At 37.9% G+C, this 25392-nt stretch overlaps 3 protein-coding genes across 6 annotated transcripts in view; 1 reads left to right on the forward strand and 2 right to left on the reverse strand.

The window, feature by feature from the left end:
* The window catches only part of cfap263 (cilia and flagella associated protein 263), a 41971-nt gene extending 40269 nt beyond the window's left edge, over nt 1–1702 (reverse strand). For both annotated transcript variants that reach the window (XM_042496799.2, XM_088080049.1), the window contains exon 1: nt 456–1702. In XM_042496799.2, the coding sequence (XP_042352733.2) occupies nt 456–547 (92 nt within the window). In that variant the 5' untranslated portion in view covers nt 548–1702. The remainder of the gene's footprint in view (nt 1–455) is intronic.
* A 17-nt stretch (nt 1703–1719) lies between these two features.
* On the forward strand, nt 1720–8777 carry parp12a (poly (ADP-ribose) polymerase family, member 12a). Its single transcript, XM_042495784.2, has 11 exons — nt 1720–2036; nt 3690–3825; nt 3942–4206; nt 4324–4464; nt 4558–4747; nt 4915–5089; nt 5235–5467; nt 5602–5689; nt 7178–7308; nt 7495–7646; nt 7924–8777. Exons 1-11 carry the CDS (start codon nt 1720–1722, stop codon nt 8178–8180), a joined length of 2085 nt encoding a protein of 694 aa, XP_042351718.1. The 3' UTR covers nt 8181–8777.
* Nucleotides 8775–18894, reverse strand: tbxas1 (thromboxane A synthase 1 (platelet)). 3 transcript variants are annotated; one of them, XM_042495785.2, is made up of 14 exons: nt 18802–18894; nt 17466–17616; nt 16938–17031; nt 14895–14947; nt 14615–14711; nt 14373–14489; nt 13471–13559; nt 13239–13387; nt 12788–12918; nt 12323–12676; nt 12059–12147; nt 11714–11851; nt 10655–10817; nt 8775–10093 (listed from the first exon to the last, which is right to left on the reverse strand). In XM_042495785.2, exons 2-14 carry the CDS (start codon nt 17564–17566, stop codon nt 9980–9982), a joined length of 1689 nt encoding a protein of 562 aa, XP_042351719.1. In that variant the 5' UTR covers nt 17567–17616; nt 18802–18894; the 3' UTR covers nt 8775–9979. The 3 variants fall into 3 exon arrangements, with proteins under 3 accessions (XP_042351719.1, XP_087936173.1, XP_087936174.1); XM_088080047.1 differs by lacking the exon at nt 18802–18894 and adding an exon at nt 18665–18797; XM_088080048.1 differs by lacking the exon at nt 18802–18894 and adding an exon at nt 18414–18436.
* Nucleotides 18895–25392: the final 6498 nt, after the last annotated feature.

A 25392-nucleotide genomic window follows, 5' to 3' on the forward strand; every position in this document is an offset into this window, starting at 1 on the left:
ACATAAGGTTATTATGAAAACAGGTTACTGAGGGGTATGGTTACAGAGGTGATATTAAAATGCAAACGACCTCAACAAATATTTTAATATGACACTTGAGTCTTAATGTAAATTAACTGAGTTTAGAGTATGTAGTAATACTTCTTTTCTCTACTCATATGGCTCACGGATAGAAACAGAACGAAAATCTATTCCTAGAAGACATACAAATAGAGTAAAATTATGTTTCTATGGGTTAAATCATAGGCTTTAGGGTACTTATTTTTTAGCAACAATCATTTTAGTGATATGATTATGTAGGCTAATATTTAATTGCTAAACAACGGCTACTGTAAGCTATAGCTTTAATGGCTAACGTTAGCAAGTTGCACAAAAAAGTAGGCTAATAAAGCCATCTTTATGTACACAAACTTCACGGGTGAGCTAGAATATTGTGGAATATTTATTTCCATTACCTAAGTTCCTGGACTTGCTTGTAGAGAAGCTCTTTTTGTTCTTGTGTGACCTCTTTTCCCTTTTCTTCCACCAAAGAAGACTCATCCTCCATGGTTGCTAAGGTACACTGAACCTCTACAGTGGTTGCTAGGGCTAGTGTTGCCTTCACGTGCCCGCGTAAATCTCTAAATTCTGCAAAGAAGAAAGGCAGCAAAGAAAAAGTGATTAATGATTATGACATCCACTACATCATTCATTTGAAGACTATATAGTGGTTATGAGATTTAGCGTATAACAATCTTATGAAACCACCAACTATCAGGGCCGTGGGAAGACCTTTCTAGTTGGGAGTGCTGTGATAAGAGCAGCATTTTGTGCGTGAATATAATCAATAGGTGACGATTTTAACGAGTTTTTTCTAAAGGCATATCTTGTGAAAAATCCCTTTATACTGTCACATTCTACTATAATATGCGCTACTGCAATATGGATCAAACATATGTCACCACACCCCGCTGCACATAGTGAACGAGAACAAACAGATTACTCATAATTTTACAAGTCCAGTCAATCAGAGCACTGCACACATATCCAACATCTTTAAACCATCAGCCGCGCACGCAGAGACAAACAAACAAACAAACACACAAATCATCAATGGCATATTCACTGAAACCAGAAAAAAGTGTGCCAGTCTATTATGAGCCTGCTTAGGAAAATGCGCTTTTTCAAGCAATCCAAAAGAACAACTTGCACAGCACAAAACAACATACCAACAGGCAATTAAAAAAAAAAATCTTTATTTTTAAATTTTCAAGAGCGTTGGGATTTTTGGCCTTTTCCAGCAGGGGTGCACCCCTACTTCCCACTGCCATGCCAACTATAGAAAAACAAACAAACAAACAAACAAACAAACAAACAAACAAACAGACACTGTTGTGTGCTCCAGTTGTTCCGCTGATCCTAAAAACCAGTACCACAAACTCAGCGTCTGAAATATGAATAGTATGGAGAAAGATTTGCCTAACTGGTATTTGCATAAAGAGACTGACGATATGGAGTCTCTAAACATAGCCTAAAAACGTCAACAAATGCAAATACAAATGCAAATGCAAAAAAAAAAACCATAAAAAAAATACCCCGACATATCAAAGACCTTGCACTTCGCTTTCGTTTGTTTTGTTTTCTGGGGTTTCAGTTTCATTTCCCTATAACCAGGCCATAAAAACTGACTCCGCCCCGCTCTAACATCAGTATAGAGTTCTTTTCGAAAGTGGATTCAGGATGACTTCAGTCATCTCTAAATTTGTCACCTCGACCCTGTGCGACCACCAGGGATGTTTGGACTTCAAGCGCCTGGAAGAGACGCTCGCACAGCATTTCACTGTAGAGGAATCTCTCCTGCGGAGGGTCCTGTTGGACCACGATAAAATAGCCATTCAAGAAGGCAGACAGAAGGTCGTCGGTAAAGTAATCAGCCCGGACAGTCTGGTGGTGGCTAAAACCGGTCTGCGGATCTGTCAGAAAAAGCCAGGAGAGTGTCTACAGTGCGATGGGTTACATCTGTGCAGGTTCTATGTCTGCGGAAACTGTACGTTCGGGTAAGTTGTCTTCCGGAGAATTGCACTGCAAGGCTAAACGATCAAAAATTGGCAAAGCAATCGGTTACTGTTGAAATTTAAAGGCTACACGCTTTAATCAGTGAAAGTAGGTTAAAGATTTTTTTTTTAACTTTAAAGCAGTACACAGAGAGATAAGACAGATAGAGAGTGTGTGTTTTCATTTTTGATTCCTATTAGACCTGTTTGTCCGGGCTATCTGGGCGTGTTTCCTGATAGTTTTGTGTTTATTACATAAGGACAACTCATCTCTTCATCACGTTGCCGCAGATGACCTCACTTAACTCCTATTAAAGCTCCACACAACTTCAGCCTTAACACAGATCCAATAGAGAAAATGAAAACACCTACTGAGTGACTTGCTGTGACAACAGTAGAGTACCCTATGGCCTGTGAAAACAGGACCTTTGACCTTTGTATGTCTGTGGTCATATAACTATTTAATTTTGCTTAAAATAAACAAATAAATAAACATTATAAGAAAGAAATGAATCCAATCATAAAATGGTAATTTTATGTCACCATTTTATGAAGCATTATACAGCTCGACAGTCTGTTTGGGCCTCTATGGACAACAAAATGAACTTGAAAATGAATATGTGCTCTCCTGCAAGATCAGCAGAAATTGCATAATTGCAATGATTAGTTGTAGGTCCTTTATTGGACCAGAAGATGGCAGTAATGTACATCATATTATGACCCTGAATCACCCACATAAATAGTGTACTGTAGACACTCTTGGTAAACAATTACAAAGTACTGATGAGTGCAGTTGTTCACAATCAAAGTGTATGTGTGCACTACATGGGTAGGTGCATACATACACTGTACGTAAACATATCAGCCACAACATAAAAACCACTGACAGGTAAAATAACATTGATCACAATGTTACAATGCAATGTTCTGCTAGGAAACTTTGGTTCCAAGCATTTGTGTGGATGCAACCCACCTACCCAAATATCTTGCAGACTAAGTACATCACTTCATGGGAACAGCAGAACCCGATTGCAGTGACCGTCCCAGCAGGACCAAGTGTCAAGCCACATCGCAAAAATGCTTAGAAATGGTCTGAGGTGGTCTCTAATCAAGCATCTGTGGGATGTGCTTGTACCCCCAGAGCCAAGTCCAATCCACAGTGGTGCCTCCGTGGATTGGACATGGCTCTGACCTGTAAAGGCATGGATACAGGACCTCTCAGGGTGATCTGTGGTCTCTGGTACCAGGGCATTTGCAGCAGATCCTTTCAGTCCTGTGCAATGCAAGGTGGGGTACTAGCACATACACACAGATGTGTGATCAAATTTCATTCCCTTCACCTTAAGTGGTTTTTATGTTATGGATGGTCCATGTGACTGTAGACTGAAGCCACATTTCACATGTGAGGAAAAGTTTGTTTTTAAAACTAGGTCGCTACGAGTAGGAAACACTCATAAGATGTGTTAGATTGCAACCTAAATCTAATATTATTACAACACATGAGAAAGACCTCAAATGTGTACATTTTTACATATCTCGAGAACTGTATATTGACAGAAATCGTAGTGGATATTTTAAATTCTTTTTCAGCGGCTGATTCTGTAAAACTGAAAAGACTCACTGAAGTAATATTTCGGTCATTTTGTTATTTTTCAGACACAAATGTAAAAACCCCCATAGCCTGACATCTCCATACAATGCTGAGCATTTGAAAAGATACGGTCTGCACGATTTGACGGAGAAACAGCTTTTCCAGCTGTTGCTGCAGAATGATCCGTATCTGCTTCCTGAGGTAGGTCACACTGGTAACGGTAGGACACTGAGGTGGAAATTCAGAATCTTGTGCTATTGGGTAGAAAATTCTGTTCATTTTTGAATGAATGACTGTCCTACGTTTATGTTGAGCAGATCTGCCCACATTACAATAAGGGCACTGGTGTGCATGGTTCTTGCAAGTTCACCACTTCCTGCCACAAGCTTCACGTCTGCCAGCACTATCTGCAGGGTGACTGCAAGTTTGGCTTTTCGTGTAAGAGAACCCATAATGTTGACGCTCAGGGAACGAAGATCCTCCAAGGATTCAGTCAGGACAATATCAGGAACCTTCTTGAGATCTACAGAAATAAATTCATCATCACGGGTCAAAAGGAGAGAAGAGCTCCTGCTGTTCCTGGTAAAGAACAAAGAGAAGAGAAGAATTAACTCTTAAAGAGAAAACATTTTGAACTTCGTTATAAACGAGTGGCACTCTGCACTAAACATTAGATATATGTATGCGTGTCTCTTGCAGTTCTGCCAGAGGTGAGCGGCCCCACACAAAAGCCTCTCCCTGGATCCCCTGCTGGTTCTGCGTGTCCATCTAAACCCGTGAGCGATGCGGAGAAGAATGAAATCTGCCTCTTCTTCATTCGCAGACACTGCAGCTTCAAAGGTAACACAGAAACTAGTCATCTTCTTAATACGTGAAGTGAAGAGGATATCTACTACTGTTAAAGTGCCTCTGTTGTATTGCTTTTTTTCCCAGATAAGTGCGCCCGCGTCCATTGGCACCTGCCTTACAGATGGCAGGTGTTAGGCAGCGATGGTGTGACCTGGAAGGACCTGCCAAATATGGAGGACATTGAGAAGGCCTACTGTGACCCAGAACATGACACAAGCTGCACTGATCTACCATCGTCCTACTTGGGGATTTTCAAATATCTGGCTCTTCAAAGGTGACTGGGATGAATTAAGAAACAGGCCACAGAGGCGCTCAAACACTTCTCTGATTTATAAAAGTATTCTAGAGCAACAAATGGGTTCTTTTTAAAAATATTTACATTAGTTTAAGTCTCTAGAAATTTACACTCTGCTTGACTTACTTTTACTGCTTTGGTTTCAGCTCTGCATCTCCTGCCGTGCAGTCAGTTGACTTCATGACAATGACGCAGGGAGGGTCTCAAGTTCGCCGCCTGTCCACATCCTCATCCATCTTAAAGCCCCCTCACTTCATTCTTACAACACAGTGGCTGTGGTACTGGAAGGATGAAAGCGGGAAATGGCTGGAGTTTGGACAGGTAAGACAAACATGTACAATAAAGCAGCTATATGTATCCTTTGTTGTACCTGTTTGAGGGAATAAGAAGATTTTGATTTGCTAAATACCTCTTTTCACTCTTAACTCATGAACATCTGCTCTGTTTTTGGTTTTATTTTCTGTAGGGTGATAGTGACACGGCATCTGTCACTTCTCAAACTCTGGAGAATGTGTACCTGGCAGACAGAGAGACAGAGATTCCTTTTAGTGCAGGCAAACAGCAGTATGTCCTCTACTTCAAAGGTGCAGCAGGAACACAGCAGATGTATCAGCAGAATGTAAAATACAAAACCAAGAGAGAGGTCAGGAGGAGGCCTCGCTTTGTTTCTGCTCAGGATGTGGAGGTGAAGTTAAAGAGGTAATTCTATTTAGGTATAGATGGAGATTTCTTTTATAGATAATCCTTGCAATTTTGACATTGTTGTTTTGGGTTTCTCTGTGTCTCAAGTGACTTCACTTAGCATACAGTTTCTCTGTTTGTCTCCTCTGTAGTGCAACATCACACAGCTCAAGCTCCTCCACAGCTGAAAGTTGCCCATCTCACTGGGACAAGAATGCCCTGCCGGATTTTGGATACAGGGTATGTGTCTAATTTCAGTTTATTTGATGAATTATTATCAATCAAGTAATAGAAATAAAACAAGCTTATTTGATGTGGTTGTTTTATCATGTTTTCAAGGGTTTATGATCTGTTAAACGGGATTTGTCCTGTTGTTTGTATGCAGTGTCTTTGTTGTTGTTTTGCATGACATATTGGTAGATCATCTGTTCAAACAGGCTTGATGATAATCGTCTTTTAGCAGAAAAGGGGTGAGTCCTGTAAGATGTAACATAAAGGCTAAGACTGTTCTGCAGTAAATGATATTCTGTTACATTTGGTGTGCTCATTGGTATGCAAGACTGCCCATAGATGATGTCAGCAGTAAATCAGTATTACATTAAAGAGTTACTTCTGTAAGTTTCTAGATGTAACCTATTTCACCTTGTTTTTATGTCTAATTGACAAACGAAAACAACAATTTTTGAAACTTGAGTACTGACTGAGAGCGCTGCAGCCGGCAACTGAAAAAACATGCTGCAATGTAAAGATTAGGGACATTTGTGCTCCCTCACTGTTCGTCCAATAAAAGTTCTTGTTTTTGTCACTGACAGGCTCAAATTATTACAAGTGTCTGACAACATTATGGAAAGGATAATTAGTTTAACTTGGGACAGCCCTGCAATAACTATTACCAGAATCACCAGACTACATTTAAATACACTGTTAGCATGTACAGAGCCTACATACTTTCACACCTAACTGAGTGAATTAAGGATTTATTTCAACCCAACCAGAGATTGTAATTGTTGGAAAAGTGGAAAGACAAACCAAGACATTCTGTGTACATTTAACTTTGTTCCTGTCGACTGTAAATAAAGTGTGTTTTAAGATGATTAAATTACAGATTATTTAAATTGAGTCTGGTGGCTGTGGCAACAGCAATTTTGGCAGAATCTGGTTAAACAAAAATTATCTTACAAAAATATAAATCTCTGCAGAGATCCTTTCCATAATGCTGTCAGGAAATAACACGAACAGTCTTAGCCTGCTAGAGGCAAAAATAACCAACGTTAAAGGATGTAAACTGACAGAGTGCATCTGAACCGAGTAGCTACATCGCTGCCTGTTCCATGGCTGGAGCTCATGTGCTTAATACTTGACCAATAAAAAAAAAAAATTCTCAAATTTCTCTTTTATGGGTTGTTAGTGGTTTTGTTTTGATGTGGATGTTTTCTCCCGGTTTAGCTCACCCTGTACATTGGGCAACAGCTTACTTTGAATCTACATTGGTTTTGCTTTAGCCTAATTTCCATTTTTTGTTCATTCACCTTTTTTTATTTACGTCTCCTTGTTGACATGCTTCCTCAACATCTCTTTAAAAGTTTTCCAGTGCCAAGCAACTTTATCTGCCTTTATTTGGGATGGTGGGGGTGTTTAATGTTTCTTTTTTTTCTTGTTTTAATTATAATATATATTTAAACCTACCATTAATGACCTGTTAAACTGCAGTGCACTCTTATCTTTCAGATGGTACTTCTCTCCAAATCTGCTAAGGAGTATAATATGATAGAGAAGCTGTTTAAAAACACCATGCCCCAGAGTACAATTAACAGCATCAAGAGGATCCAGAACCTGTCTCTGTGGAAAGTCTTTCAGTGGTAAATAATAGATTGGACTTTTTGGTTTAAAGCAGCAATAATTGCTATTTTTAAAAAATAATGTATCAAGTGACAATATGAAGGCAATGTGAATGGGGTCGCTCATTTGTAGGGATACATTTGCAGAGAATTATCACGCGATTCGGAGCTGTCATCACATTTATGTTTTTTGTGTTGTGCGTTCAGGCAGAAAGAGCAGATGAAGGTGAGGAATGGAGGGAATTCTGTGAATGAGCAGTACTTGTTTCATGGGACAGATGAATCCTTGATTGAAGCCATCTGTGAGCAAAACTTTGATTGGAGGATGTGTGGAGTTCATGGCACGGCCTACGGCAAAGGTACAGTATAGCTGCTTCAGCAGCCATTACAGTATTTTTGATGAATATAAGCTACAGTATGCAATATAGACAAGCCACAAAAGAACTGTCCTCCAATTTACTGTGTTGTTATACTTTTCTATGATTTGGAGCCATAAACTCTGTAATTCCAGTTTTATCAGGTATTTAGAAGTGAAAAAAAGCAGCATAGTTTTTGATAGCAATAGAAAAGAAACAAACACACTTTAGTCTTTTGGACTGTTTTAGTTATAACGCTCTGTTATCTTTTATCTTTTAGGGAGTTACTTTGCCAGAGATGCATCCTACTCAGACAGATATGCCAAGATCAAAGGGAGCTTGAGCAAGATTATGTTTGTTGCTCTGGTGTTGGTGGGGGACTACACCAGGGGAAGCAGTGCCTACGTCCGGCCCCCACCAAAGAGTAACAGCAAAACCCTCTACGACAGTTGTGTTGACTGCGAGAGTAACCCCAGCATTTATGTTATCTTTGAGAAACAACAGATTTATCCAGAGTATGTTATCAACTACTCATAAGTCACAATGCTGTTTCCTGTGCTGAAGACTCTGGTCAGGGGTGAAACACTATAATGTGGTGCTCTTTACTTTGACTGGAGGCACATAGTAGCTTTGTTAAAGGTTTGTGGGGTTTCAATAGTGGTGGAAGAAGTATTCAGATCTTTTACTTTGGTAAATGTGGTAATACCACAATGAAAGTCCTTCATACAAAATCTTAAGATAAAACATCATTTTATAAACTGGAAAATGTTAATAAAAAAATAAATATTTTCCTCTGAAGTGTGAAAAAATAGAAAATGGAATGCTTGGTGGATTTTTTTTCTCTACAGTTAAAACAGTGCATCTTTGTTGATTCATAAATTGTCAGAAAATACTTTTTGTAGAAAGTATTCCAATAGAAAATGCTTGTCTTGTGATTGGTGTCTATGTTGTTGTGATAAGACTGTCTGCTACAGGTCATTAATGCAAGCCGAAAAGAAAGATGCAGAGGCCGACATCATCAGGTGTTCAGATGTAGAATGAAATTGACTGTTGTATAATAAACACATTACAAACTGCAAATAAAGAAGTTGGTGTAATTTATATAACAAATAAACCAGAAAAAGAGCAATCTCATCATGTGTTCAAATTTAATTTCACACAAGTGGCATTTGACCCATTTTAGTGCACATCAAACAGGCACATTTAGTCCTCTGCCTGTAGTCACAGCAGCTGAAATCTATGTTCTTTCATAGACACATTTGAATGAATCATCAATAAATCACTCTCATTGTATTCAGGGCTGCAATTGTCAAGCATCTCTGAAAAACTCAAACGCTATTAAAATTCAGAGTCACTTATTTACCTAATATAACATTTTCATTTTAATAAGGTGTAAATGTTCTTTGTAAAGACTAATGAATGATATCCTCAAGGGAAAAGCGATTAAATGCTTTTACTCCTAGGGCTAGTTAGGAACATTTTTTTATACTGAGATATTGATAAAAGCTGACTATATAAGGTAATCAGAAACAAGATACAATAGAAACAACGATGATTTCTTTCCACAAACCACTTCTTTCACTCTAAAAATGGCCGGTTTCTGCTCAAATTTTCGGAGGCAGAAACATGGCTGCACTGTATCGGGAATCATGAAGCAAAGTCTTCATTCAAATATAATCAGTAAAATGTTGCCAGAAATTGACCTCTGTGACTGCGTGACAGTAAAATATTAATCAATATTCATGGGCAAAAAACAACCGCAAAGGGAACGGCTCAGTTAAACAACAGGCTGTCCAATTGGTGAAGGAATGTGCAAACTTTCAGGTTTAGCTGGCAGTTTTGTCATCAGCATCATCATCATCATTATTATTATTCTTTTTTAAAACACACTATACAATATTCAATTTCTGTTCACTGAATTAACAGTAGTAACTTGTCAAAATCATAGAAGTTTAAATAATTAAATGCACTTTCAAATTAATAAAAGAATCCTAATTCTACAGTACAATGGATAAAGAAATGGTAAAGTGAAATGAAAACTGTTCAAATTAATGAAACAATACTTTCCCTAAATAACGTTTATGACCTTCAGCAACGTTGTAGCATGTTCAAAATGTATTTGAAAAAAAAAATAATAGATTGCTATATACTGAAAGGTTCCTCATTTCTAGTTCACTCCCTAAAGCAGCACGGTAACTGAGGTAGACAGCGTATTGTAACTTATAATATACTTGATCATGTTTACCTATGGAAGTATTGACAGTATATGACACTGTGCATCATGTCATAATGTGTCAACAATCTATAGGATTTTTTTTACCATTCATGATGAGCTTCTAACTGTACGATGGAGAATTTACTTGACCTTCTCCCATGTCTCTTCTTTTAATTTTCACAAATATGCCGTTTTTAGGTCCGAGGGTGCTCGACGACTTCAACTCAAGAGGAACCTAAGCAAAGAAAAGAAGATGTAACACGAACATCTTCCATCAGTTTTGCTTGTATATTAAATGTAGGATTACATTCATAACTATACATGTAAATAGCTGACAGATGTGTCTTGAATTCTGACCTTTATATGATTATTCACTGATTAATTCGAGCAAATTACAGCAATGTTTGCTGACAAGAAAAAAAAATTAAATTAATATTGTCGCTGAGAATATTAACGCTGAGAGTGAAACGGTTACACATTCACTTTCTGTACAGGCAGTGCTTTGACTTTTTGGATTGTCATGTTGCTAAAACCCGAAAGCAGCTACAATAAGTGAACAGAACATGTGTGACTAAACTCTCTCTGATCCTTTATTTCTTGTTGGAATTAGCCTATTTACACAGATGGTTTAATATTTTCATTTATTTTGAGTGGTAGGGTACACGGCTACTTCGGTTTTTCTTTTCAGTGAACATGCGTAGTGTTTAAATGTGTCCTCTGTGTGTGCAAATCATTTCTAAGACTATAACTTTGAACAACATAATGTTGTTTTTAGTGTTTAAACTGTCAGACATACCTTGGTCTCAGAGCAGGCCACAATGCTGAACCTGTGGAACAGACGCACCAGAGCCATTTTGATTTCCAGTTGGGCAAGCCTCATTCCCACACAGTTTCGGGGACCGGCCCCAAACGGCAGGTATACAAATGGATGTCGACTGGCTTTGGCCTCTGGTGTGAATCTGGAGAACAACCACAAGTCATATTACTGGATGAATTAGGAGCAGAGGGAGTACATGAGAAAATGAGTCAGTTATTATTAAAATAGTGTTTCATTTAGTTTCAGGAGGATGTATAATGTACATGTTAATGCTGAAGACTTCGACTGGTGTAACAAGACGGAAAAATAAAATAACTGGATGCACAGGTACACTGAATGTTGCATAAGGTTAATTATTTTCATGGTACATAAAAGTGAAATTAATTTTGTCAGCCATTCATGTCAACACCAGTTTAGACAACACCAGCTATAGGTTTTCAGTATGTCATTACTATTTACCGCAATGACATCATATTGATCCACAAATATAAGCTTTTTTTTCAGCAGCAGACATGTCTTGACTTGTAAAAGTAGGGAGAGCTCAGGTGTTAATAAAAACATTAAGGATAGCAATACTCTATTCAATGGTCCCTGTAAGCTGCGACAGAGAGCCAGCATGCACAACGCCAGGACCTGAAACAGAAGCAGCTAAACTGAATTCAGTCGTCATTCATTTCATTATTTACACCTGTACTTTTCCAACTGCAACATGTTAAAATGTCTCTGTGAAAAAGGACTATTTAATCACAATCTGTGTTTTTTGGGGGTCCAAACACTACAGTGTTTTTAGTTTTAAGGTATTTGAGTAATATATGTCTGTAACTTATGTGACATAATATCAATATTTTGTTTAGCTGCTGCATTCTTCCTTTCAGCTAATTGCAGGTAGTGACAGATTGTGCAATTTTAATGACATTAGTTTACAATGGCATAAATTTGTCAGTTAATACAAATAAGAAATCTACTATTCAGATGGTAATAAAAGACAAGCTACAGGCACTATGGTTTTGTTTATTTACTATAAAAACAGCATCCTACCGCTCAGGGATAAACCTCTCAGGCTCTGGCCAATGCTCGGGGTCGTAGTGGAGGAATCCTGCTGGAATCTCCAGCGTTGCTCCTTTAGGAAGGAACTGGCCGTTCAACACACAGTCCTGGTCGATGTCTCTTGCAAACCTTTAAGGGGGCAAAATGCGATGGATGCATGTTTCGTGCAACTTTTTGTTTCTTTATTCTATGTGATTCCTGCACAATTTTGATTAGTATAAATATAACTAAATATGAACTGTATGTATGTCCAGAAAAAAGGGAACTTTCTCCACGTGACAGCACAAAATACAAGAAAAATGGATCTTTTATCCTCATTTCATGTTCTTAATTTACCTGAATCCAGGGGGGTAGAGGCGCAGTGCTTCACATATAACCATGTCTAAATACTTCAGCTCCTGGACATTTGTGTAATTTGGTGACTCCTACAGCAAAAGAAAAAATAAGCTAAATTCAGCATAATTCAGTAAAAAAACAACAACCAAAAAAACAAGTCTGTGAGCACCGAATTTGTCTCGTTGCCTGTCCACTGCTAAAATTGTATGTCCTAACTAGCTAAAGAAAATGAGATCGGATCAAACTGTAACTCAACACACTCACATGTCTGGTGAAGAAATCATCCACCTCTTCCTGTACTTTGCACTGACATTCAGGGTGAATAGCCAGGAGGTAGCAGGTGAAGGCCAACGTGTTGCTGCTGGTTTCGTAGCCTGCCAGTAAAAAGACAAAAGCCTGACCCACAATCTCATCCTCAGTTATCATCTTTTTCTGCAGACGCCTGGTGGGGGGCTCCTGTGAGTGAAGACGGTCCTCCTGATCAGAGGCCGACTGCTGCGTCTGTTGGTTTCTGTCATCCAGCTCGCCAGCAGCGTTTGCTGTGTCAAAGTGCTCTAAGGACACACTCTCTTTACTGGTGCGTGCATCCAACATCAGCTGAAGGAAGTCTCTACGCCTCTACATGCCAAAAAAACAACAAGCAAACAATAAATGCAGTTAAAAATGATGTAAAAAACTACATAAGAAATCAGTGTTTTTTTAAGGTTATCAAACGGGCATCAGATTCACCTGCTCAGGAGGCTGCTCCTCTCTTTGCTTGATGATCTTCTGGATGCTGTTGATGAAGAACCCATTCATCTGGTCTCGTCTTTTGTTGGGGATGAGTTTTGCCAGAGGAGCCATGATGAAAGGAAAAGAAACTGGACACACAAACCAAATTTGTTGATGTAATTCAAGATGCAAGGCCAACTTCACACACTGCACATTAATTGTGCGTTTGTTTGAGTTTTTTTTTTTCAGATCTTTTTATGCTTAATTGTCTTCAAATTTATTGTGTAATTCAGAAATTACCTGGTGATGTGATCTACATAACAGACGATAGTAAACCCTCCCGTTTCAGGTCCATGTTCTAATAATATTTTAACCTTTAGCCATCATTCCTTTATAAATGTCCTATGTAAATGTCTTAAGTGTACTATTTGAAATGTATTAATAACAATACAAATAGATTTGTACTGACTGAAAAACAGCATGATGGGCCTGAAGAAAGAAAAGGAGAAGAACATCTGTGCATGGCGGACAAATGGGTCATCTGGGTTGTTCTGAGAGTCCACCTGAGTTGCAAATGCAACACTTGCAATAACATCCATAGTGAAGCAACCAAAACACCTGCAAAACACACACAAACAAGAATATGAGGACAGAAAATGACACCATAATACTGAAAATCTGTGTTCATTGTGTGTGATTACTTGTGGATGTCAAAGGCCTCTCCTGACTCAGCAGAGATGTTCAAGTTGCTCATCAGGGCATCAATGGCTGTGTTGATGAGTGGAACCATCTGCAGGAAAATATAAAAGACAGTGATACTTGTCAGAGCTGCTGAGACTTTTGGGAAAAGGAAAGGAAACCCTGAAAAATCTGTCCCTTAATAGAAAACAAATTAAGAAAACAAAAACAAAAAGTTAAAAAAATGTCAATGTCACCCTGCATGTTCCACTGAGCCCCATTCAAACTCTCAAACTTTATGGGAAAAAAAGAACAACAAGTTAAATATTCACATTGACCAGCCAAAATCTGATTTGACTGACATAATTTTGAGTCAGATACAAACCTAGTGTTTTCACAGAAAAGGGACTTTGAACTTAAACAATGGATATAAACTCAATGTGCTTTGGAAAAATCCCCTTTTTCAATAAAAAAAGTCCTTCAAGTCCTCTGGACTGAGCAGCTGTCTCTAAAGTGATGCAGAGTTCATATTTACTGCAGCTGAAAGCAGCAGCGCTGTGCTGCCATAAATTCATTAAAGCTGTATATTAGCAGTACCAGCCAGGCCACTTTGGGGGAGTTTTTCCTTAGACGATGTGAGGGTCTAAGGGCAGAGGGATGTTGTATGCTGTAAAGCCCTCTTAGGCAAACTGTGTTTTGTGATAATTGGCTTTAGAAATAAAACTGACTTGACTTGACTTGACCTGTGGCAGACAGTAACTTACTGGGCAAAATAAAGTTCCCTCAGATTTCTGTGAGCTTTATCACGCAGACATTTATAATCAGCTTTTCTAATTGGCAAATCAAGGCCATAAATTACATTCCTTGTAATGAATCGTTTCTGATTCTAACTGGCACCCACTTGATGAGCACATTCATATCTCACCTCTTTCATCTTGGCTGCACTGAAGGATGGGGTCAAGATGCTCCGCACTCTCTTCCAGCGTTCATTCCTGAGCATGAGCAGACAGTCAGTCATGGGTTTGGTGGCAAAGCGAACAGTCTGCACAGAGAGACGGCACAGACTCAATCATCTGTTATTGTTACATCAATGAAGCTTACGTTACAATCATCATCATCATCATCATCATCATCATACAGTGTGCATGCTTTGGTTCATGTCCTCACCATTCTGTTTGGGAAGCTGCTGAAGTCCCTGACCATCACTTGTCTGAGCATGTCAGGATCAGCAATGACCACCACCGCTCTCCGGCCCAAATAGTACCTGAAATATACCAAGAGTCTCGGTAAAAAAAGTCAAACAACAATCTTAATGCTGCCAATACAGGATTTTACCAAGCAAGTGTTTTTTAATTTTATTTTAGGATGTGGAAGAATTCAAATCAACACAATGATCAGACAATCATTTTTATCAGATGCTGATGTAGAAAGTATTTCTTCTACTTGCCCACAAACTCTGCCATGTGTCTTTATGAGATCATTGATCGGGTTGAAAAAACCCTAAAAAGAAAATAAAAACCAACAGATTAAAAAAGTAGCCTTCAGATAGATTAGACAAAACAATCTGCACTGGAGAGATTCAAGGATGGATTTTGTTATTTAGCATGTTTATTCAACACTGGGCTGTCATGTGAGAAGGAAAATTGACAATGGTGTAATATAACTAATTAATTATACTCAGTTACAGTACTAGTTACAGTAACTACAGTTTATATTTTTCTGTCAACTTTCACTTTTACTCGACTACATTTCCTAAATAAAATATATGCTTTTACTTCACTACATTTCCCCAAAATTACAAAATACAGGAGGAAGGGAGGAGAGAGGAAAGGAAGGACAGACAAAGAAAGAAATGGGAGGGAAGGAAAACCTGGATTTTGTTTTCTAAATGCTTTAAGTTGTAAAAAATTATTTGTTTTTCTTCAAGTGTAATGTGGGCGCCATTATTTAGGTGGTCTACATGTTTCAACGAAATAAATGTCATAATTCTCAAAATTCAGACCGCATGCCATGGAATTACTCTTGATACTTTAGTACAGTAAATATCAGATACTTAAAGACTTTTACTCAAGTAATATTCTATGACTTTAAGTTTTACCAGAGTCGTTTTCTGGAAAGAAATCTGCATGTTTATTTAAGTATGGCTTTCATGTACTTCAGCCAACACTGCAAAAATGATTATGGATGTGCAATTCATAACAATAAGTGCACCTATTGAGACAGTGGTAATCAATACTCTGCCAAGCCAGTAGAGGTCACTAGTTAGTCAAGCCAGTGATGGTAGACAAGAGAACACCCACACTATTTGTACAGAGCAAATGCACTATCTTAAAATCAGTGATACGTTTGCTAGAATTTTTACTTCAACAGCCAGTAGCATATATATATATATACTGTAAACAGACAAATAATCATGAACACAATCTGTCACAGCCTGAGCTCTCCACGGTGCCACTTTGTATTTTAGTTTATTCTTTAGTTCACTTTATATTTTGCCACTTTTTTGCAGCAATAAGTAAGAGACCATGCTTAAAATAATTCTGCAAAACTCCCTCAGTTAGCCAAGCACAAGTGACACATCTTCACAAAATATATACATATATGTATATACTGTATATATAGTGCATCTTGTGATGGGATCACCTTAGCTGCGATACAACCAGCCAGTCCCCATGCTCAGACATCCGACAAACAGACTAATGTACTTTTTAATCAGAAAACTGACAGGCATCTTTGTCAAAACTGTTCTACTGTCTGCCACCGTCTGTTAAATTTGATTCGGTGTCTTCGATGTAGTGAGTAAACACAAGATAAGAACTCTCATCTCCTTTGGCCTGTTATTGTCAATCCTTGTTAAGTGAGAAAGCAAAATATAACTGGAGTAAATCTCCTCATTTCAAGATGATGAAACTTGTTTTAAAAAAAGTCCACAGTGGGAGCTACAGGGGCCCTGGCAACCTTGTCTGAAAACCGTATTTATAACTAACCACAGGACCTGCTGTGCAGAGAGGAGACACATCTGTATACCATAAATCCTGTTAATATTATGTAAAAACAGAGTGCATATCCACCTTAACTAAGGAGTGTTTCTCTTTCAGCTTTCTTTTTTTAGCAAAGAAGTAATAACAGCACAGATATTTTTCATCCAAAGCCGGATATATTAATCAAGTAGCAACATTACAATCCCCTGCAGTAATGCACAGTACCAAGCAATCCTGATAACCTTGTCACTAAAGAGATTCAAAGGCTGAGATGAAAAAGAAAAAGAAAAAAAATGAAATAATAAATCAACCAGTTTGGGGGTTACACAGTACATAAAATATTGTTGCGTTTCAGTATTCCTCAGTGCAGAAATCTGACAAAGTGCAGTCATATGTTTGAAGAAAGATTTTCTTACATGAGTAATTGTTTCACAGATTGTAACAGAGATTAAAGAAAAAAAAAACAACAAAAAAACAATGTATCTCAGTTTGAAAACTGCATTTCTTACCTGGCGAAACAGGAATATGTTGCCAAAGAAAGGTACTGGCTTTGGATGTTTGATGCCACATCGAGAAAGGACTGAAAAGGGGTAAACTGAGTACCTAAAAGATAAAGCATGAGAGTGATGAGGATGACTAATAAATCAAAATAATAAAAGCAAACGCAGTGAAGATTAAAGACCAACTTTCCCCCAAATAACCAGCCCACTGATTTGTTACTACAGTCTTTCGCCCTGTCAGCTGTGCAACTCCTGCCTAAAGTGTGCATGTCTTAGTCGATGTTTTTGTTGGAGCATGATCAACCCTCTGTTATTTCATCTTATGACTGGTTTACTTTATTTTGAGGGGTTCCTTTAAGAGCTTCTATATGAATGAGCAATCAGAAAACTTGCAAACATCAGAGCTGATTAATGAGGAGGAGTATGAATATCTAAAAAGCTGTAGAGTTTTAAGTGTGTGCTTTATGTTACTACTAGGTTACTAACCTGACTTTCCACATCATCACAAGCAGACAGAGGTTTGAAGCATTCACTTACCAGTACAGAAGGCCAAGAAAAATAAGAAAGAGGCTGAGTGTCACCGACAATCCACTGGCCTCGATGTGGAATACATTCAGGAAGTTAACTACAGCCTCCATGGTGGAAAAACTCTTCTCACTTATCTACTGTCGACATTACATCAAGGTTCCTGAGAAAAACATAAGGAAAACAGTAAAAGATTAGGTCAGTGTAAAAGCTGATTACTAGAAGATTATAACACTGCTCATCAGTGCAAGCTATAAGTTAACCCTTTGAAACCTGGACTGACATCGGTTTTCTTGTGCCGCGTCCAGACATCTTTCATATAAATTCAAACCTTTTGAAACCTGAAATTGTTTTCTTTTGAAAACATGGCTAAAGAGGCAATGAGGAGCCTGGCAAGAGATGTCCCACAAATTAGGAGAAGGTAATGAGAAAATGTCCTGAAATAAGGTTATTAGTTAATACTAATAAAAATAGAAAAACTGTCCACAAAATATATATGCTTTACTTTTCTTTGTAATTTTCTTCTAATATTAATATCGACATAACTATTTTATCCATTATTTATACATGTTTTATCGTTTGCTTGTTTCACCATTTCAACCTTTATTATTACTAGTGCTATTAGTACCTTTATAATGATTATTAATTTACCTTTTTAACTTTCTTGCAATTCATTAATTGTAAGTTGTTCCTGTGTTTTTGAAAGAAATCAAGTCAATTTACCAAGGTTTTAAAGGGTTACGCGTAAGCCTTTTCCGTCTGAAGACATTGTGCCATTTCTCTAAATCTTGACTGTGCTGAGTGCAGCACATCTTAAATGTCATATACTTCTACAAAAGAAGGAAGGCTCATGACACAGTGTCAGCGCATTTCTTTGTGCACTTTGCTCTGGTTCCTTTCCCAGACAACTAGTTAATTATTTGTTTGAGCTGCTTTGTCTGAAGCCCTGAATGTGCTCACCTTTTCGTCTATATTTTTAACAATGGGTACATGTCTGAGCCTCCCTAGCTCACCTCTGTTTGGCAAAAAATGCTGCGTTTGAAAACTGTTAACACGCCACAGTTTAATAGAAAATAAACTACAAATATCAGTTATTCCTATAGAGCATCTCCTTTAGGCTAACCACACGACCTAGCTTTGTTTAAGTTGAATTACAGCGTTTTAAACCCCGACGTCACACTGTTTGTCGTTTGTGATGCTAGGCTACATACCTCATAAATCTCTCTGCTGCGCGTCGTGTGACATTTCCATGTACCACGTGAGCACTGTAACTATATCTAGAGAGTCCGCGCTCTTATGTTCAAATTTTGGCAAAAACGGACGCGTGTATATTATGGTCCAAACTCACCTGATATTCCTCCATGGATGTCACTCGTCAATATTATGAAAGTCCTCTTCGTCCTGCCAATAGGTCGCAACTCAACACGCAGCACAGGTGCATACCGCCCCCCACTGTCCGGGAGCATATAGCGTTCAACACGAGTTTATTATAAGAAATCAAAAATCATGCAGAAAGAAGACGAAACAAAGGAAAATAAATAACTAAATAACGCTACTACAAAATAAACCAAAAGGCCTACTCGATATCCCACTGAAGGTGCTTCTTTTGTTTCCTTGGGACTATAATAATAACAAAAATCAATGTTTATTTTTTAACAGACGCCATAGTTTTTTGGTTTTTTTTGTTTTTTTATATAGGCCTCCATCAAACGATTGAGATTCAGCCATTCATGGTAATGGTAAAGTAGAGATATAAAAAAAAAAATCCAAATTACAAATTATTTACTGATATAATGCTTGTAATATGTTAGTTTACCAACATATATCAATTTGTGACCATGGAATGAGTAATATTACCAGTACCAGGAAGTATTGTAAAGCCTATTTACCATGAAAGTACTTCAAAAATGTCTCAAAAGTTGTGAAAAAAAAATATACTGATAGAATTTCTTTCATCAAATATACAATGAACTAACATAAATTATATGATATTAACAACAGTGAAATTATATCCTTTTTTAGCATCACTACTTTTAAAGGCCAATTCAACAATTTGGTTAAACATGGTTTTAGGCAAAAAAAAAAAAAAAAAAAAAGAAATCACAAATACATTTTTTTCAATGTATATCTAACAGATAACATTAACTGTATCATTTAACAAAATGAATAATCAGAAGTTCATTTATATCATAGTAAGTAGTCAATTTTAACTTCTTTACCATAGCTTTACCACCTTTACCATTAAAGGCCATATCAGCTGCTTGGTAGAGCACGTTTTCATTAAATTACTTCAACCCTTTGAAGGAGGCAAACTTGAAAGGCAGACTATTTCAAGACACAGCAACATCTAGGGGATTTTTTTATGCATAATAACCTTAACCGAGTGGTAGAGGTAGATCAGTCAGGTTGAGTTGAATTAAACACATTTTTCATTAAGATGTAGTGACTCAAAATGTGTTCTACCAAATGGTTGTTAAAGGGATATGCAGCATGAGTCATTCCAGAATAACATATTTCCAGTTATATACCTAGTGAATTTTCCATCCCGCTCAGTAAAGTCGTATTATAACTTATAATATTACATCTTCATTTGCTGATTATATTTTGTATGTTAATCTGAATGTGCAGAGTAACTAGTAACTAAAGTTGTCAAATAAATGTAGTTGGTGGAGTAAAAAGTAAAACATTTGCCTTTGGGTACATTAACATGTTAATTCTAAGACAAAAGCAACAGTGTGGCTTCAAATAATAAATGTCTGCATACAGAACTTCCCCAAATATATTCATTTTATTTTTATTATAGAAAAGGCAAAATTTAATACAAAAATATGTTTTTCTATTGTAAGTGATAAATGCAAGGCAGTCTGTTGTAGTTCCTCTAAGTGCCTCTAGAGTGCATTCACACACTGTATTATTAATATACTGATAATCACCCAATTGACAAACATGGGCAATGATATCGGCTACAGTGTTTACAAAGGGTCCCTTATTATACTAAAGATCACATATAAACACATCAATTAAAACTATGGTAACAAGCCAATTCCAACATAAATCTTCGCAATTTTTAAACAGATAGTTGAAACTTTCTGCCACTGATTAAAAACGAAACGCTCCTGTCTGCAGGAGCAAAACATCTTTATTTTTGCATTGGTGCATGACACAAACTTTCATTCTCACTGACTGTGTAACATACTCATAACAGGCCATATGAAACTCACTTTATCAATCATTTTTGTTGACTGAGTTGTAAACATCGTCATCTGGATCAGTTTTATCAGGAAAGAGGAAAACAAAGATTGCATGTCACTTGCAGTCAGTGTGGCCTTTATGTCTCCCCACTCAACCACTCAAAAAATGGAGAAAAATGTGAAGGCTTTTTGTATATACTCTGCATTACAGCTGCTAGGATTAATTGACTAGTTGTGAATTAATTAAATTAATTAAATTAATTGCCAACTAATTTGATTATCAACTAACTGGTTTCAGTATAAGGTAGAAAAGACCTCAAAATTGAAACTGAATATCTTTGGGTTGTGTTAAAACACAACATTTGACTTTAGGGACACATAAGGACATGCCCCCTTAACCATTTGCAACATGTGCATTTGTCCCCCGCCCCCAATAAAATTATGAAAGCAAAGGACTTTTATTTTGGTGAAACAAAAAAAATCCACTATGACTTGGTGTGGAAAAGGCAAAAAAAAATGCATAAAAATTAACCAGACTGCATGAAATACAGTGTTTGACACTCAAAATTTCATGGGGAAGGATCCCAACCCGCCCTTTGCATATGTGTCCTCTTTAAATGTTGAAATGAAACCTACGCCCTTGCACTTGAGGATGTCATCTTGGGCTTTGGAACAGGCCCTTTGATGGACAGTTTGTAGACTGAACAATTGTTAACCAAAAAATGAGTCAACGTGTTAATGCGATGAAAATAATCCTCAGTTGCAGCCTTACAACACAGACTGTCAATGGGAAAAAGGTAATCTACTCATTAAGTGTCGACAGTGTTAGAACAACAGAATATTTATTTACAGGAACGTTTCATCTATCTATTTTTTCACATTTGAAGAAAAATGTTTTCAAGGCAAAACAAAGTTAGCAAACAGTGCTCCTCTTTCTGTGACTTACTACTGATGTGCACAGTTGATATTCTCCTGAGTGTGGCTTTTAGGGAAAACGACAGATCACCAGGGCAACTGGGCTATTTGAATTCAGATGACGTATTGTCCTAATTATGCAGACTCAATGACAGTTACTTATCCAAATCCTTAAAGGTGTTAAACAAAGCTGAGTCTACAAGTTTATAGTGTGTATGTGCATTTGATGAAGTAAATCGATCAGCATCTCTCTGCATGGAAAGGCATGTCATGGCGTACATGGTGTGCAAAGATTTCTGTGTGAATTTTTGCATGTTGGCTGTTTAACTAAACAAATTAATACACACACACCAATTCTTTCCAAACTCTACCTTTGGCCTCAATAATAAAGCTTCTGCACAGAGATCATAGAGGGCCAGAGAAAAGGTCAAAGTGAGCTACAAAGATAAACAAAGTTATAGAATTTAAGAGGATTGAGAGGAGGTTTTCTCTCAAAGTTCATTCTCCCAAAGCAGAGATGCACAATATTTCTGGTCTGATAAACATGTGACATCCTTTGCGCAGCATGCAGCCAGGCAAGAATAACAATGGGAGCTGGAGCGGCACTAAGCTATTAATAGAGAGACTAGCTGAGGAAGAAATAAGGAGTTGGGTATCGCCTGCTCTGAAGACCGCCAGAGGGCACTGGGAGCCTAAAATGAAACATGATGAAGACCCTTCTCCCCCTTTTCTGCCAGTCTATACCACTCGGTGCCTAAAGCCAGTGGGAGTCAAAGTTTGACATATGGCTGAATGCAGTCTGAGAGCAATATTGCAGAGATGATGCCCAGTTAGTGGTGCAAATAGGCAATTATGTGCGGTATACCAGTTTCTCTTTCAGCAAGTGTTGACTTACGTCTCTTCCCTCCCTCCCCTCCCTCCTCACCTGTGGAAATGTGGACCTTTTCAGAGACCTTCAGACCCTTTTAAACCATTCAGCCCATCTTTGCAGACTCCATCAGGGCTCAGTCTGTAGGATAACCTTTAAAAGGGCAAAACACCTGCATCATACACAAAATCATAGCCTGCTGTTATATCACTCAGTTATTTTATTGCCAGTTTTTGTTCAGATAAGAAAGAATTCAATTAGTTCATTTGCAATTCAGACAAAACATGTCTAACAAGACAGTCAAATAATCTCTCAAGACTAGAAATTTCATAGTTTCATCGCTCATTTTAAAAAAAACATAAGAGAAAATGTTTATGCAGCGCAGCACTTCAGCGGATTCTATATAAAATCTGTATGCCCAAGCTCGTATAAGACACAGACGCTCAAATTTATAATTCATGAGAAAGACCTATTTGTGTGTTTTTAGCATACTCACACGGCTGTTCAGGTTCATAAATACTGACTGATTCAAGACCTCAAGTAGTACATCTGGATTCTAATTCAAGGCAGAATTTCCTTGCAGGAAGAAAAGAGAAGAAAAATAAAGAATTTACACACTTTGAGCCCTTTACATCTCTATTAAAGAGGTCCAAAAGAAATTCTTAATAGGTTTCAATTTAAGCTCTTGGGCGAGAAATACATTACTTTCACCCTTTGACTTTGCTGCACATTTCTGCACAAAGCAAGAGAAGCCACCTTTTTTTTTTTTTTTTGCTGGGACTAAATACTCAGTTTAAGACAAATGTGCACAATCAAAAGAAGAGGATTTTTAGGGCACAAGAATGAATCTCTCAGCTTTGGAGGTTATTCAGAGAGGGCAGACCTTGGCATAGTAATAGCCTGAACGCTGGCAGAACAGTCCCTCTGATGTGTCATGTCTGATTCTTAATGAGTGCAGGTAAAATGTTTGCTGTGAGACAGGGGCAAGGGAGCTAATGAAATCCGTACCACCCTGCGTTCAAAAGCAATTACCTCAAAATAAACATTAACCACCGGATGACGTGTCAAATAAAGTCTAACAGCTCAAACCGCAAATGCGACATTGCAGCAAAAATTCACAGAAATCCCATGAATATTTCTGTATTCATAGGAGCATCCCAAAAACTTCAAGGGGACATTCCAGCATTGCCAAGCAAGCCTCTGTATGCTTATATTAGCCTCTCTTCTGTGAAATGAGGTTAAGTAATGAAGGCATTTTAAAAAAGAAGAAGAAGCTTGGGATGCAGTGCAATCTCTTATCAGTGGTCTGCCTCCTAAAGAGCCAAAGTGTCCGTATTTCTATTTTATTTCCATTCATTAACAGGCCCCATTTGATGGAAACAAAAACAACCAATTACTGAGCAAATAATGTCAGCTATGGTGGCCCTCCCTTTGATGCCTGATTTGTCTTTGTGTTCGGGCCTCCGTGTTCCTTTGTCTCGCCTCCCGTTCCAGTCAGTGCCTGCCTGGCTTCCTGGCCCTGGCTGCTCTCACCCCGGCTTATTTACATTATATTACACCCTATTTGAATGAGGTCTGCTGAGAGATGAGTAGAGACGTAGACAGACACGGGACACACGCAGTGCAGAGAAAAGCAAAGCGATCTCACAGGATCAATTTAGCTTTGTCACCATCGCATTCATGTATGGTCACCATGGAAACCAGGTTATTGATGAAGATGTGTACAGTACAGGTTGAAACAATGAGCTGTGGGAAATGCAAATAAATTGCAGATGCAGAGGGGAAGACACTTTCACTGGAAATATGGATGTTAATGTAGGATCCTACACAACAAGAAGGGACTGTGAAAACAAACCTGATTACTATGACCAGATGTGTTGGTTATTTCAAAAAACTTTAAGCATCTTTAATCAATATTAGCGGTTAAAATGGAGAATACTGTGAAAGTTGTTTGCTTATAGTTATAAACCTACTGACAACACCAAGAATCAACCAATTTTGCCTTTTTACTCCCTGTGAAACACTTTTGGCATGTTTTAGCTCATTTGTTTTTGTGGTTCCATTTTTATGTTTTGTTTCACTTTTGCTATCCTCATCAAGCTAGTTTCCAACCACAGCATACATTTGCAGGAAAAACAAGCTCAAAAAACTCACCTTCCCTGCTAAGCACCAAATGGCATAGAGACAAAGCTACTGACTAGCTGGTAAACACAGTGGTATATCTAGCACCTAAAGAACCAAATATTTATCCTAGGAGTGGGAAGAGACCAAGCTTCTAGTCTGAAAAGTGAAGCCAAGACGGAAGTGCCTTAAACCTGCATTATTTCTACCTGTCAGAAGGGGGCGACTCCAGTAGTTTCAAAAAGAAGGCTGATTATGTTCACGTCTATAGCCCTTTATGCACTGCTTGTTCATTGCGGGAATATTAGATCGAGGCCTATGTAAAAGGACAGCTGGCAGGAGGGGACCATTGATATATGTTTGACATTTTGACAACATCTTGTGTTTGCAACCCACTGTGAAAGATGTAAAAAGCAGCTGGTAACAGTTAGCGGCCAACTTAAAAATGAAGAACAGCAATTGTAAATGCACACAAAGTGCGAAAACAAAGATCTCCAGGAGCTTCTTACCCTCCAAGCAGAATTTGAGATCAAATAGCAGGGATGGTTACAACAATGTTATGCAATTGTTATTGTTTAGAAAAGGCTGCCAATACGTATGCTATATGTCACACTAGAGGCAGATGCTGTTGTGCTAAAAGTCACACCTCTTTTACTTCCATGATGCCGACATGCTATCTAAAATCACACACTGGAGCGACATGATGCCACTGTTGTTTTGTGGTAAGATGCAAAGGCAGCGAAAAAAAGGAGGGACTTTATACTGTCCTTATAGCAGAAACTCTGTGTAAAACGGTTTATGAGAAAACGCCCCTTCTTCTTAGTTGATTTATTAGCTCAGAAAA

Source organism: Plectropomus leopardus, chromosome 7, assembly GCF_026936395.1.
Source record: "Plectropomus leopardus strain MGB_pleo_1.0 chromosome 7, ASM2693639v1, whole genome shotgun sequence".
Lineage (NCBI taxonomy): Eukaryota > Metazoa > Chordata > Actinopteri > Perciformes > Serranidae > Plectropomus > Plectropomus leopardus.

What these genes read in the sequence shown, in the direction of transcription:
- parp12a (XM_042495784.2), top strand. Translation starts at nt 1,720, where the DNA reads ATGACTTCAGTCATCTCTAAATTTGTCACCTCGACCCTGTGCGACCAC. An exon ending in ATCCGTATCTGCTTCCTGAG is followed by an intron (nt 3,826 to 3,941) that starts GTAGGTCACACT and finishes TATGTTGAGCAG; the next exon opens with ATCTGCCCACATTACAATAA. An exon ending in CTGTGGAAAGTCTTTCAGTG is followed by an intron (nt 7,309 to 7,494) that starts GTAAATAATAGA and finishes TTGTGCGTTCAG; the next exon opens with GCAGAAAGAGCAGATGAAGG.
- tbxas1 (XM_042495785.2), bottom strand. Translation starts at nt 17,566, where the DNA reads ATGGAGGCTGTAGTTAACTTCCTGAATGTATTCCACATCGAGGCCAGT. An exon ending in GAGGCCTTTGACATCCACAA is followed by an intron (nt 13,388 to 13,470) that starts GTAATCACACAC and finishes TGTGTTTTGCAG; the next exon opens with GTGTTTTGGTTGCTTCACTA. An exon ending in ATGATTTCTTCACCAGACAT is followed by an intron (nt 12,148 to 12,322) that starts GTGAGTGTGTTG and finishes CTTTTGCTGTAG; the next exon opens with GAGTCACCAAATTACACAAA.